Here is a 15,282-nt window from a genome sequence, read left to right on the forward strand (position 1 = left end):
AGGTTGCCCCTTAAAAAGTGTGAGTTTAGCGGGCTAGAGAGGAGGAGGGGAAAAGGAACTTCTCAAATGTTTCTTTTGTAACCTCCAGATCTACTTGGTTTGCTTTTCTTTTGCTTTTTTTTCCTTAAAAAATTCATTTCTGTTTCTAGTTCTATTTCTTTTCTTTTTATTGGAATCATTTCTTTAAGTTTATTTTAATTTCTTTCACTTCGTTGGAGTGTAGGGTCACTTTTTAGTCTTGTGGAGGGTAGGCTCATTTCTTTTTTTTTGTCGTTGAGCGTAGCCCCATTTTTCAGGTTTTGCTTGAAACAAAACCTTATTAGAATCGATTCGATGTCTGTCTGTCCGTCTGCCTGCCATATCGATTTATTCGGATAGACCCATTGTCACAAAATTTGGTGAGAATGTGTGGTCTGTGAACACCTTTACATATAGGAAGTGGCGCCATTTTCTGTTGGCGGGTGCACTTTTTTTCACAGACTGTGGCTATGTGAGGTATCAAATGAAAGGGTTCGATTAGTAGTTTTCGAAGCCATATTTGATGTCGGGTAAAACGTAAGGGAGTGAAGGCTCAAAATATGAGCTACAAAAAGTGAAACATGTATCTGGGTAGGTCAGTGGTTAGAGCACAAAGCTGCCGTACAGATGGTCGCGGTGCAAATCTTACTGGCGGCAGAGGGATTTGTATCGTGATTTGATGTTGGATATTAGTCGACTCAGCTGTGAATGAGTATCTGAGTCAAATCAGGGTAATAATCTCGGGCGAGTGCAATACTGACCACATTGCCTCCTACAGGGTATTGTTATCCTGTAGTGTACCGTTATGATTTTCTAAAATGTGTCATTCCTCAGTACCACAAAAATGAATGGGGGGTCGCAGGGAAACATTTCGTTTTATTTTTTTAATCGTTTCTATCTCAATATAAATAGCTCAAGCCAGACACATATATGTATTCATATATATATCGTATGTATTTATATATATATCATTGGCAGAGCTTGCGGGTTACGTCTAATTCAGATAGATATATTTGTGCGTTAAACCAGTGGCATTCAATATATGCACTGCATAAGTGCATACATACATATACATGTTTTTGTGCACGAAGTAAGTCAGAAATAAATGTACGATCGATTTAAATACCTGCATGTATAATAGGCAATGTTTGTTTGTTTATGGTGAGCATGATATTTACGTGTGTAATATGTACATATATCTTGTAATTTGAAAAAAATATGAAGGAATATTTTGGGTTTTTTAACCATATATGAATGGAAAAATGTGCCTAGAAAGTTTCTCACCTTTATAAAGCGCCAGCTTCCGGTATTCTGACTTGTTTCATCTTGCTGAACTTAGGTTCAATTTTTCATTTGTTTTTCTAATCAAATTGATAGATTAGGTTTTATTATGATAGCTATGTTGTTCATTTATTCTTATTTATAGTCAAAGTTCGGTTTTTCTTTGTTTTTTTTGTCGTTCACCAGTATTTTGCTAGTTATTTGATTCTGCTAGTCACACATAACCTAGACAGCAGATTGATCTTCAGTTGTTTTCCCTCTATTGGATCTCGGACGAACATCCGCTGCATCATTGGTCTTCAGCTGCCTTTCCTCGAGCGGGCTTTGGAAACCCAGCTGCTCTGTAATCTCTATAGTTTTGGGACATATGTAAAGTCTCCTCCGCCTTGTCCAGGAAGAATCTACTGGGAGAATGCATTTAATAATATTTATGTGATATTTCTTCATTTTTTTTTATTTTCACATTCCTTAGCTTTCCCAATTTACCCCTCTCAGTTTTCCAGTTCCCATCCTGACATTCGTTTACATCTAACATTTAACATTCAAAATGGTTAGTTCGATTTATTTACAAAAAGGACAACAATTGGTAGCTTTCCCCTAAACCCAAAAATCAATTTCTATTTGAACAATTCCCATTTATTTTTAATAATTATTATCGAATAGTGAATATGGAACGGGTGAAATGTACGTTGACTTTTTGCTTACACCTAATATTGGGTGCGTCTAGTGAGTGTTTTTTTATTTCTGTTTTTAGCACGGCGACTTGGAATTAGAAGTTCAAAGTCGGGGTCGGCGAAAGTGAGATTTTGCGGAGTCTGGACCGTCTGATGAGGTTTTTAGCTGATCAGCTGGACACAGCACGGGGGGGGGGGGGATCGAAGTGTTCAAAGGACGGTTTTTTGTGAAATAAAACCTATTAAAATCTATTCAATGGCTGTGTATTCGTATATCCGTCAATATTTAGTCCGAAACGGTTGGAGATATTGTCAAGAAATTTTGTAGCTCCCCATATCTGCGAAAAGGTGGGAGGCAATTTTTTCACAGAATGTGGTTATGGGGTGTCAAGTCAAATGATCTTATTTCTGATAAATGCAGGGAAGTTAAGACCCCAAAACCTATTCAACGGAAAAATCTAAAAAGAAAAAATCTATATAAAAAGTAAGTCTCAAAATACATCCAATTTCAATATCTGTTTAAATAAAGTTAATGACAGCCTATTATTATATTTTAGAAATTTACCCGAAAACCAAACTTAAGTTCATTCTAGAAAAACAATTTTTGGCATCAATATAAGCGATGATATTTAACATAATTCCGATAAGTTACAACTACAGTATTATTAACAAAGTATAACTTTTTCAAGTCAAAGTTTTATATATACGTGAATTTATTACGCGTATGAGTCATCGTTATATGAAGTGAAATCATGAACAGCAGAGTTGGAGCTTGGAGACATATCAAGGAATATTTTGAACTTTTATCTGTGTACGACTAGAAAATATGCATAGAATATTTGTCACACAAAACACACACAAAACCTTTATACCCGCAGCGTCCAGCTTCCGGTATTCCGCCTTTTTTAAAGAGCAGACAGTATTCATTTCGTAAGATATTCCGTTTAAGTCACTGTTAATTTCTAAATTAAATCAATTCGAAGAGTAGGCAATTACTACGACAACAAATTGTATAGGATTAAAATCAATTACTTGTTACAGAATTTGATCGGAAATGACTCAAATCAACGTGTACAGTTTTGATACTTGTAGAATATTGGGTAGGAGTCACAACGGTCTGGAGTTTCTTTCCTGAAAGCACCCTAGTCGCCGAATGGTCCATGACAGGACTTGGGTAGTTGTGTTGAAGCAACTCCGTACTTGTCGTTTTTTGTATCAAAGCTCTCTGACAAATTATTGTAATTGCGCTACCAATTCAGAGATACGAATCCATGATAATATTACGCAATATTAGAAAGTGACTGCAATTACGGGAATTTTCGGTAATTACATCGAACATTTGCCAGAGTCGTTAAGATTCATATCTCCGGACTGGTATGACATACGGGATGAATAATCAATGCACATTTGAAATTTTGAAATTATTATTATTACAAGAACCAATTAAAAATTACTCTAATAACTTTTCCACGATTTTTTACTTGATAAACTACCCAAACAAAAAACAAATGATAGTATTCGATTTATCATTTGAATTGCAAATTATTTAGTAGGTTATAGAAAACAACAACTAATTAAAGCTTTGTGACATCATACTTTGTCGTCGACTGAATGACCGAAATTATTAAATTAAATAATTTATGCACAAACGATTACCAGTCTAAGATCTGTTTAAAATTACAGTAAATAATTGGAAGTGACATATGTACATATGTATCTCCACACTAACTATGCAGTCTCTACTCATTACATGAAATTATCTTTTAATTGAATTGGCTTGTTATATAAACAATACCGGCATCTGTACGTATTGTAATTTGAGTTCAATTAAACGTTGAAGATAGTTCCCACATTCATTCAGCAATAAAAGCGGAATTTATTGTTACCTCGTAAACGTGATCAGAAGTGTTCATCATCAAAACAATTATAGCAACAAGTAATCATACGAATAGCAACAATAGCAATTTTATTTTTCCTCTTCTTTAGAATTTATTTATGTATCAATTGTTTGATTGCTCTCGTAATTGAATCCAAAGTGTAGGCTAACTAAGTACTCTATGGGAGACAAGTAATATGATCTAATTTATGTGATCAGCTTTCAATGAGTTATTGCAGATATTATGGCAGCATTAGCAGAAGATATTCATGTGAATGTGGATACGATGCTGCAATGTAAGCTTCAGAGTACATTCTGGACTAATGGCATGCATGAGCTAGTGATTAATTTTATTTACAGTAGAAAAATATATGGAAACCATTTTTGCTATAAGAGCCAAAACGTGTACTAAATAGCCTTCTATACGTTTCTATAAATTGGCTTTAGCTACCAGGAAATGTTTCCTGTTAAAAATTATTTTGTATTGATTGATAAACTGCTATCTTAGGAGACTTCTCGCCATTTCCTCTTCTATCAAACACATTCTATGATTTCCTATCTTCAGTTCTGAATGCCGCGCTATCCAATTCTAAATTCAATTTCTGTTGTCCCAGATATTGAAGCATCCAAACTAATGTTCAATCATTTCGCGAAATTACCTGTCTACTTAGGGATTGGGCATGTTTCCAAATGGGAGCATTTTGTCATTTGTATTGCATCTCACGCCTAAATGGTTGTAATATTCATAAATGAATTACAATAAAAGTTATATTGTAAACATGCGCCATAAATGAAAGAATTTCTCTGAGTTCGCATGATGGCTTTTAGTTTGAAAGAGGGAGTCGCCTAGCAGAGAATTACCAAATTGAGCCATTAAGAAATTTCTACGTGGTGGCGGAAGATTTGATTATCATTGCTTTATTGTTGGCTACTAGAGGGGAAAACATCTAAATAAAATGTGGAATTTCAAATATATTTTACATATGATGTCAACACAATGGTAATCATTATTTTCTATGAGTTAGCTTATTGTTTTGTGAAAAGTGGGCAGTTTAATTTGGGGCTAACTTTTATCTCCAATAGGATAGGGATTTTTTCCACAGAATATGACCGTGTGGGGTATCAATTAGTACTTTTTGAAACTGGTTTTATATTTGATATCGGGTGAAACATGGGGTGAAGGCTCAGAATATGACTCTCAAAAAGTGTAGCAGGTCTCTTTCGCAGAATCTATCAAAATGAAAAATCTGAAAAAAATCGCAATGGCAAATAAATGAAAAAATGTACGTTCAAAGTTTTGTGACATAAGATGAACACAAAACCTTCAAACTAGAAGCACCAGCTTCCGGTATTCTGACTTTTAATACTTTCTTGCTGAGAACTAATTAGAATTTAAATAAATTTGGGATTTATAGTCAAATAACTTTTGGGATAATGATTGAATAATTTAATCCAAAAATAAGAATTATTTCGCGGAAGGTCGTAACTAGAGTTCTCTAACGGAGGGACGTGTAGCGACTTCAATTTGTATCTGAAAGCAAACGGTTTTAATTTTACATTACCAATTTATTTTCCAAAATATAAAGCTCAATGCCGGTGAAAATATTAAAAAGTAAAAAGATTGCAGCTATTGAAAAAAAAATATTTAAATTTTTCCCAATTATTTCCACTAATTATGCAAATAAAAGAACCCACAAAAATATAATATTGTTGTATGGGTGTGAGGAGAGGCCTAGATACTGTGTGCTTGGACCACCATATTTCTTCTCAGATACTTGGGTATTTCGGATAATGGGTCATTGAAGCAACTAATCTTTTTCGGAACCCGCACTCCTCCCCTTTTCAGTGAATGCCAAAACTAATATGGTTACTGATCACGACTATATTCGGTGAAAAAATCCTCTTGTACATGTATGGTGATTTCCTGAGGACTCAACTTTCAGAAGCATTGACTTTTTGCTCTCTGGCCTGGATAATTGTCAAAGTTTATAATGTGAACTTTTAGTTTTTAAAATTGGCAGTACGGGGTATGTAAAATGTATTGTTGGCAAGTATGATCCGCCTTTTGATTTCCTCTATTTCATTGATGTCTTTTGTTAGAGTTACGCTTATGTGCACAAAACTATCAATTGATTTTAATTGTAATCTTTTAGTGCTGTCTTTTGTATGATTGACGCCTTTCCTCTAGTTTGTGTCAAGATTTTAACCATTAATTTTTAGACATTTAGGTGAAACATCGTCTTCGATATTTAGACCAATCTTGGCAAGTGAATTTTCGTTAAATTACGTGACCATACAATCGAAAACGTCTCTCCAGTATTTTTTTTAAAATCAGTGCGACCCCATATCAATCGCGAATATCCTCATTTCGGATGTGAGCCAGGCGTGCTACGTCATAAGTCCAATGCAACATCTTCGTCTCCATTACCGCGATTCGCCGTTCAGTGCCTTTTATAGTTGGCACTCAGAACCATATACGGTGACAGGGCGAACGACATTGCGGTGAATTTTGGATTTGAAACTTTCGTTCATACGTGGATTAGAAAGAACACCAGTTGTGAAATGCTACTTCATCCATGAAGCAATTTTAAAACACAGTTGGCCATTTTCTAATAGCATTGATCCGAGATATTTAGATAACTCAATTCTGTTTCATTCAGGTTCAGTCTGAGACCGTGTTACATGAGGCAATCATTCCACTTTGAATAAGTTGCTCGAGATCATTTTCGCTATTAGACGCTAGGAAAACATCATCGGGGTGCTGGAGGTTGGATGGCCCGGGTAACAGTGTTTATAAAAACAACGAAGAGGAGTGGTCAGAGGGCGCTTCCTAGATGAACACCGACGGAGACGCGAAGTGGTTTTGATACCCCTGCCCCACTGCCAACTTTTCTCTTCGGATCGTGGTAGATCAATATAACCCAACGCTTGAGCTCTTCTGATACTATGTATTGCCTCAGAGCATACCAGATGAGTTCGTGTGACACACGGTCAAATGTTTTTTCCAAGGTCAGAAATACAATGTAAAGAGGACAGTACTTCTGTCGTTGCTAGCGCGAATTACGTGACCATACAATCGAAAACGCCTCTCCAGTAATTTTTTTACGATCAGTGCGACCCCATATCAATCGCGAATATCCTTATTTCGGATGTGAGAGATGAGATCGTGTGACACACGGTCAAATGTTTTCTCCAAAGCCAGAAATACAATGTAAAGAGGACAGTGCTTCTGTCATTGTTTCTTCATGAGTAACCATCGTGCATTGCGTCAGTAATTCTATAGTTCGCGACAAACCCGGCTTGAGTCACGGTTATTTGGTCGTGAATACGATTTTCAAAAATGCATTCAAAAATCTTCATGACATGGGATCGCAATTGGATAGCAGGTAATTTGAACATTCTGACTATCTTCCTTTTACTACATTGGAACGACTTTGTAGTCAATGATGGGGATAAAATGTCGTCCCGTTATGAGGATATAGTCGGTTTGCGTCTTACTTTTCTCACTATAAAATGTAGGAAAATGAGACAATCGTTTGATGAACAACAACAAATTGAGAAGTACAAGATCGTGAGTGTCCGCAAAATCGACTATAGATTTATCACCCTCGTTACTTGCAACAAACTTTTTCCCCCATGGTACCTGTTGCCGTCTGCCGTTTCACCCATCGACCTTAATGTTCAGATCGCAGTAACAATATAATCAACAGTAGGGACGTTACAAGTCTTTACATCAAGGAGTTGCGAGAAGGCATCTTCCTCGGAATCAGGTCGACTTCTCTGGGGTGCTTATGCGGTAAAGTGAATCATTCGACCAGATGATATAATGGTGAGCTTCATCAGCCTTTCATAAAATTGCTCGACTTCTTTAATGGCATCACAGAAAGCCTCAGAGATGACAATGCCAGCATCCATATTGAATGTGTGGGTTATCAAAATAGAGAAGTTTATAGCCGGGTTCGAGTTCTATGTCAAAGCTTTTGGCACCACAACATCGAGTTTCGTGTAGAGGACAAATATCAATGCGTCTTTTCCGAAGAGCTCTTGCGAGTTCCGCCGAAGGTGCCAATATTTAGCGTGCAGACACGTATTTGTTATGCTGGACTAACTTACTTACGACCTGACCTCGAGAGCCCATTTCCGACCGGGGCCTGTTTTGCTACGTCGAGTGAGGTAAACGACAAAGGGATCCTCAAATTTCTGAATTAGTTGATTGAATTTGTATCATATTTAAATTAAACCGCGAACGAAATTCATTCCGCTTATAAAATAGCACAAAAAAATGGTGATAATTAAATATTTAAAAAAAAATATCATAATAACATAAGAAAAAAATCGAAAACCAAAATAATAAAAACAAATAAATAAAAATATGAACTAAGAATTTTATTATAAACCATGAAAAACACCAGTCGACTCAGCTGTGAATGAGTACCTGAGTCAAATCAGGGTAATAATCTCGGGCGAGCGCAATGCTGACCACATTGCCTCCCACAGTGTACTGTGGTGTACCGTTACGGTCTTGAATGAAGTGCTCTAACACACTTCAAGGCCTAGATCCAATATGGATTGTTGCGCCAACGATTATTATTATTATTATGAAAAACATAACAAACAAAAAAACATGTAATAAAGGAACGAAGAGAATAAACATAGAAAAAAAAATTCAGCAATACATTTAATAGAAACAACTCTTCCCACAAGCTCGACAGCTGCGCTGGAACATCCTAGAGTATCCTAGAGTATTGTTGATTCGGAATTCTAATGATCTGAACCCGGGCTCGCTTGAAGACAGTTTCCTGACTCAAATATTCCACTTTTTATTTTCTCATTTACGCTTTTCGCACTATAAAGCTCCTATTCTTCCAAGAGAACGCCACTCTCACGCGGAAATAGGGCATAGGCGTGAATCACTTTAAGGTTTTTCTGCTTTCGTCATTGTCAGGATAATGTGACACTTTTACCGTTACGAAAAGAAGCCTTGTAAAACGTACCAGGGGAAGCGTGCTCGGGAAATATCTGCGTGACGACTTGAATCTCGAAGAAAAACTTAATCCCAGAAGAAAAGAAAACGGATGTGTTGAGAAATCTGGTGTTACTTGGTGATTTATACTGAAACTGAACTGAAAGGCTTTCATAAGCACAAGGAACTCGCTAAAATCGTAATAGGTTTAGTATTTGCAATTCAGTTATGGCGATCGCGTGGGCAACTAAACGAAAAACATTTCTCGTGATTAGCTTCGGTGGGTAAAGCGTAGGAGTGCGAATCTGCCTCGATCCGAAAACGTTACGGCTACATGACACCATAAACCTAATTAGCTTTTTAAGTTGAACCCCTCAAGGACACAGACACCCAGCCGGACGTTTCCAATGCCTCTCAATAAGCCAACTCAACCTCCTGGTCAACTGATTCTATCCGACGCATAAGAACAAGAACCCACTTCCTCTTTGTTCCATATAACCGGTTATCCACCAATCAGCTGCAATAAAAGGACTGCTAACCTTTAACAATAAAAAAAAATCATTATCTTTGTGCAAGCTGATTCTTTTCGCTTATACAATTTCAGGCAGCGTCGCGTATTGACATACGCATCAATTTCTCGATTGCCTGTATCGATCCATTAGGCTAAATGCATCCGATGGTTTGCAATTCAGAAGAAAAATAGAAGGTCAATGATTATTTTAGTTTGCACCTTTTATGATGGAATAATTACTGAATGGGATTTTAGATTTGCCGGGATGTTAGGATGGCGGAATTTTTCATAAATTTGGATGTGGAGTAAAGTTGATCATTTAAAAGTCGTTTATTTGTGTGAAATGGGAATAAGAAACAATAAATTGGCCATGGGATTGTGAAATGGAAAAAATATGTAAAAGGAGGAAGTACCAAAAATATGCAAACCAATGAATTTTGGATTATACAGGAGCAGCTAGGTTTGCGAGCCCCGGTCGAAAAAAATAAAGATGCAAAAACTTCGAAGTGTCAAAAAAGACATTACTTATATTACAACCCAATCGAAACTTTGCCTGAGAAATTGGGAAAGGAGGGAGAAATTGTGTATTAACATTAATAAGTATAATAACTAATCACTCACGCTCGATACACTTTATTCTGGGACGCAAGTTAATTTTTAATAATTGAGTATAAGATCTTCGCATGCCTTTTACGCATATAGTACAATTTGTACAGAAAAGATATCTATAAAACAGGTGCGTACAGCGCTGGTCAATATCCTCCTGATTAAACTTAGGAAATATCACATGCAAAAGGCATATCAGAATAACCATTTCCTTCCGATAAGATTGCATTGTAAATCATCTAATAAAGTAATAAATATTCATTCACCTTCCGGCGTGGATACTCAGTTCACTCATCAAACACACCTTTCCTTTGTGTTCAAGCTATGTCCAGTGAAACGAGGAGAAATTCCTGAAGGCGTGACTAAGAAGTTAATCACTTTTTCCTCAGTAAACAGATAAGTCTGAATGAATGATCTGGAAGACATCAACGCCATCGGTCAGTGACAACCAGGTACCATCTGTACAACGACGTATTAGGTGTCGGATCATGTTCATTAGCTGTGACATCCGAACGTATGCGGGGTAAGTTACGGTCCGAGGAGCCCCTGGTGCCTCAGCGTTGGGAAATTAATATTCACCACGAGTTACTCGATGTCATCGGGAGTCGAATTTCATGTGACCATTTCCATGACTACCTTGTGGGCCTATTATCACCTGGTTATCGACGTACTGTAACTGGTGGCTTCTGTCTGTAGAGTCACCTGTAAATTATTGTCTTCCGCTAATTAGTATGTAAGACGCTCGTCCTATTAAACCCAATTTGATGCCCGTTTAGAACCGTTTTGTTCTAATTTTCGTCATTGTCGATAATGATCGAAGTGTAAATGAGTAGCTTGTTCTGAAATGGTTGTTTAGTGGTCAGAACGACATGGTCTATTTTATGGGTCCGCCAAGATATAAAGAAATAGGACTAAAAAACACCGCCTAGGGAAGGTCACGCACAAGTGATTCGAATTTTGAGTTGGCTACCATAAGTTCATGGCATACTTCCGGTTCAGTCTGGGCGACTTTGGGGGAGTTTCGTTTCGGTTTCGGTTGTCGATAAAATCATCCTTTCAATAAAAAAACGGTTACACTCATGCGGAACATGTATCTAACCGGTTAGTAAGTTAGTTACCTGCTAGATTTCTGTTTACTTTAATCAGCAATCAAACTTATATCAACCAGCGTCTCGGTTATTTGCGGTCTGTTTTACAGACAAGTTAATGTCGTGATCACGTGCTCAATCATCTTTAAATGTGCATTGTTATATTGAAGCTTTGCTTTCGCATAATGTTCATTCAATCACTAATCAATTCAATTATTGTTTATTTGCAGGACGGCGCGGCCGGTGCTAATCGATGCCACAAGAATCCCAACTGTGAGCTCATCGCATGACTGCGGTTCGCTGTCACGCGTTGTGATGGTCCGGAAAACTGATCAACGACTAATTAACCACAAAAAGGCACAGGGTGTGAGTGATATTTCACCTACATTTGGCAAATTGTTAATTATACACCGATAAATAACGTTATTTTAGAATAGCCCCAACAAAATATCTATAAATATTGGGCTGCTCGTGCACAATATATCCAGACTGTTGGGGATAGTCTATAAATTTATCTTGTGTTTATTTCGTTTGAAGCATCTACAATGAGTGCGATATGTAGAAATGGGAACCGCGAATACTTACATGTGGTTTAAGAATGTTAATAATTTTCAATTACGCGCTATTGGTTTCATGGCGTCTGTTGCGGCCAAGTTATGCGATCAATGGAGTGTCTTACAGGGGCTAGTTTTATTATTCATGCTCACTTTTGGTTTTATCCAGGCGTATTTTGTTACAGAAATCGTTGTTTATGGTTTTAACGATGGGTTTAGAATGTTTGAGGTATGAGCGCGATTTGATTCAGGAAAAGATTAGTGCAAATAAGAAAAGTTGCACAGCTATCGAGGAGATAAATAGTTTTCAAGTGTTTGGTACACAATAAATGTTGGTTTAGTTGTAATCGAATATCGATAACTTAGCAGCTGATGTTGCATTGCTGATGAATCGTCTTGGTGACTCATTTTGCATATCTGATAACCAGTTTGCCGAGTGACGAATAGGTTCAAATTATATAAGGGTTTTTAGCTGAAGTACGGAAACTATTACCTGGAGGATGGTCTACTCACGTTAAAGAATTTGATTGGCGGAAATCACTCTTCTGAGTCCACTGATTTCTATAACATGCTGTTGAGACTTTTTTCAACCCGACTAGAGGTGCCATCAAACCGTATAATAATAATAAAGATCAATTGTCTTTAAAGGTGATTTATCTATCAATTAGATGTGTTTTTGTACGAATTAACGTTATCCTATTCTTATAGCTGAGTGGTTAGAGTACCAGACTGTCGTACGGAAGATCACGGTTTACATCTCGCTGGTGGCAGTGGAATTTGTATCGTGATTTGTGGTCGAATATCAGTCGACTCAGCTGACCTGAGTCAAATCAGGGTAATAATCTCGGTCGAGCGCATTGCTGACCACATTGCCTCCTACAGTGTACTGTAGTGTACCGTTACGTTCTTAAATGAAGTGCTCTAACACACTTCGAGGCCCTGATCCAATTGGATTGTTCCTCCAACGATTATTATTATTCTTCTTTTGGACTGTTGATCTAGAATAAGTTTGGTGAGCGCTTCTCATTGCATAGTCTTTATCAAACTATACGGTCCGGTTTGTCAACTCGTCACTCTGACGACTTGCAGCATATATGTAGCCTTCTTCACCTTCCTTTCGAGCATGTGAGGGTGGAAGAGGTGATCTTATGCTGATGATTCGTGTGGGGTATGGCCCACTTGGTATCCATTCGTTTTCTATATACATATATCCATTTCCAATGTTTGCTGCTTCCCTCTCGATGGTATGCTTAAAAATGATAGTTGTATTTCGTTTTTGGATCTCCAGAGTAAACTCTTTATCCTGGTGCAGTCTGTTTAGGGACTTGGGGGTGTTTCCGACGTCAATTTAATGATGCATTTTCATCCGAATACCTCCACTAAGATCTTAGTATCAGACTTAGATTGGAGCTCCTTTCAGTTACTTGTCATATTCGTCTCTGAACCTGGAGCAGTTTTTTCACACGCAGATTCTGACCAGCTTCGTGTATCGTTTCATCGTATCTTTCTTTGTAGACCTCCTTGCTGCTGATATCCCCATTCTACTACTAAAGTTGTTTCCTATTCTAAGAGGAATGTTCGGATCCTTGCCGTGAAAAGATATCAAGGCTTCGTGGTCTTTGAGTTTGTCTATCAACTGTATAATCTGAGCGAGTTCCTTTGAGTACTTAACTGATTTTGTCTCAAACTGTTTCTCTAGATTCAGGAATTTCTTCAATACCCACCTTATTGCTATTTCGTTAATCAAAAATCTTCTTCCATCGCACTGTTGTAGTCTATTTGCATTATTTTTAGGAGTATTATAAGTGGATTTGTTCAGTGATAACTGTTATTTACAGGGTTAACTTTAAGTCCTAAATGAAGTTGGTGTCCGATCTAGCCCTATCCATTAAGGAATCCCAAATATTCCGAGATCCACTAATTCGATATCTCTAGTAGCTGCCTGGCATTTCGTCTTATGCCATTGTTCCATCCGAGGCAAGGTCTGCCACATTCTCTTTTCGGGCTACGAATGGGCTGGTTCATCCTCTATACAGATAAGGTGTTCTGTCCACCACCGTCTGTTAATCTGGAGTTTATTCACAATCAAACGGTGATAGTATCGCCCAATGTTCGTTATATAGGCTGCGGTAACGTTCATCCTTTTTGTAGGGAGCTGAAAATTCTTCGTAGTATTCTCTCCTCGAAAGCGCCATAGCGCTTACGGTTTTTCTTGTTGAGGATTAAAGTGTCCGAGGAATACATGATAATTGCCAGGATAATTAACTGTACAAGACAGATGCTTCAATCCTACAGTGAGGTGTGTCGAAGAAAATAGTGCTTGCAAGTTGAATAGGTTCCAGTAACCGTGCGCGAAGTTCGCTGTTATTGATTGTAGTTTTAGTCGCTTTGATATAAGCCCCTTTAGTGTGGGTGAGATATGGGGCTCCTCGGAAGGTGGTGTAGAATGTCTAATAGATGGTATTCAGCAATGCGATGCCTCTATAATCGCTGCATTAAGTGAGATTTTTTCTTTTATGTATGAGACACATGATAAAAATCATCAGACATTGATTCGCTGTTTCAAACCTTGAACATGCACAAGTTGATGAACTACTTGGTGTAGCTTATAGCTTCCTGGTTTAACCAAATCGGCTGTAATTTAATCGATTCCCTGCGACTTTTGGCTCTTAAGGTAATGAATTCCATACTTGCTGGTGGTAGCGTTTGCCCGTATCCTGGTTTGGAGCAATTCATCAAAATACTCAACCTATCGTTCCAATAGTCCTATACGGTCGTAAATGACTACTTCCTCTTTCTTCCGACAGGATGAGCATCGGAGCGTATATTGCTTCATCTCTCTGACTTGTTGGTAAATCTTCGAAGTCTGATGCGAGTGCCTTTTGTTCCTGTCGAGTTCACAGACCTATTGGTTTCCCTTTTGGGACTAGGTTTTTGGCTATATCTATAATAATATTCTATTACCAACACCATATCAACCAAATAGTGATGTGATTCTATATTGACCATCCTATATGTTTTACATTCGAACACTGAGAGATGGCGGCGACCGACTAACAAGTGGTTGGTTGAAAGCGCTATCGTGTGAAGAAACCTACGTTCGTTTGTGGATCTTTTGCCACACAACCTCTTTACTTTCACTATCCATTACGTTTGAGACTGTTAGTTGAATAGCCTGCACTCCATTGTCATTGATATATTTTTGAATGCTATGGGTGCCGGTGTATCGCTTGAATCAGGCTTCCTCCCTACTTGGCTGTTAAAATCTCCAAGTATGATTTTGATGTCATAACGGAGCAAGCTTCGATGGTTCATCCCACTGCCTTGTAAATGGTATTTTTTTTCAAGTTTGCAATCTCCTCCGTAGTTTATTAATGTTTTCAAGCCGACAGAAGCTACATTTCCTTTCTTTTACTGTCTTTGAATCCTACTCCGAGCACATGGTTTACTGGATGACCGCGATGAATATGTTATATAAATATGCACTATATGTAGATGTATACCCTAGCTATTCACTCCTCTTCGCGCATGAACGCGTGTCTTCTGACAGTACAACAATACAAATCCATAAGAGGGAGGAATGCTCTTCAGAGTGTAACCTTCGACCAGAATATTCTGTTCTGCCCGAACATCCTAAGTGCCTTCAATTTGGTGATTCCTATTACTGCTTTTGCCACTCGCCGATATGGATTTTTCGCGCATATTGAATGA

General features: G+C 37.7%; 1 protein-coding gene across 1 annotated transcript in view; it reads left to right on the forward strand.

Moving 5' to 3' along the window:
* Nucleotides 1-15,282, forward strand: part of LOC119650420 — a 212,094-nt gene that overhangs the window by 147,055 nt on the left and 49,757 nt on the right. The window contains exon 2 of the mRNA XM_038053231.1: nt 11,248-11,383. Within this exon, the coding sequence (XP_037909159.1) occupies nt 11,248-11,383 (136 nt within the window). The remainder of the gene's footprint in view (nt 1-11,247; nt 11,384-15,282) is intronic.

The sequence above is a fragment of the Hermetia illucens genome, chromosome 1 (assembly GCF_905115235.1).
Source record: "Hermetia illucens chromosome 1, iHerIll2.2.curated.20191125, whole genome shotgun sequence".
NCBI classification, from domain to species: domain Eukaryota; kingdom Metazoa; phylum Arthropoda; class Insecta; order Diptera; family Stratiomyidae; genus Hermetia; species Hermetia illucens.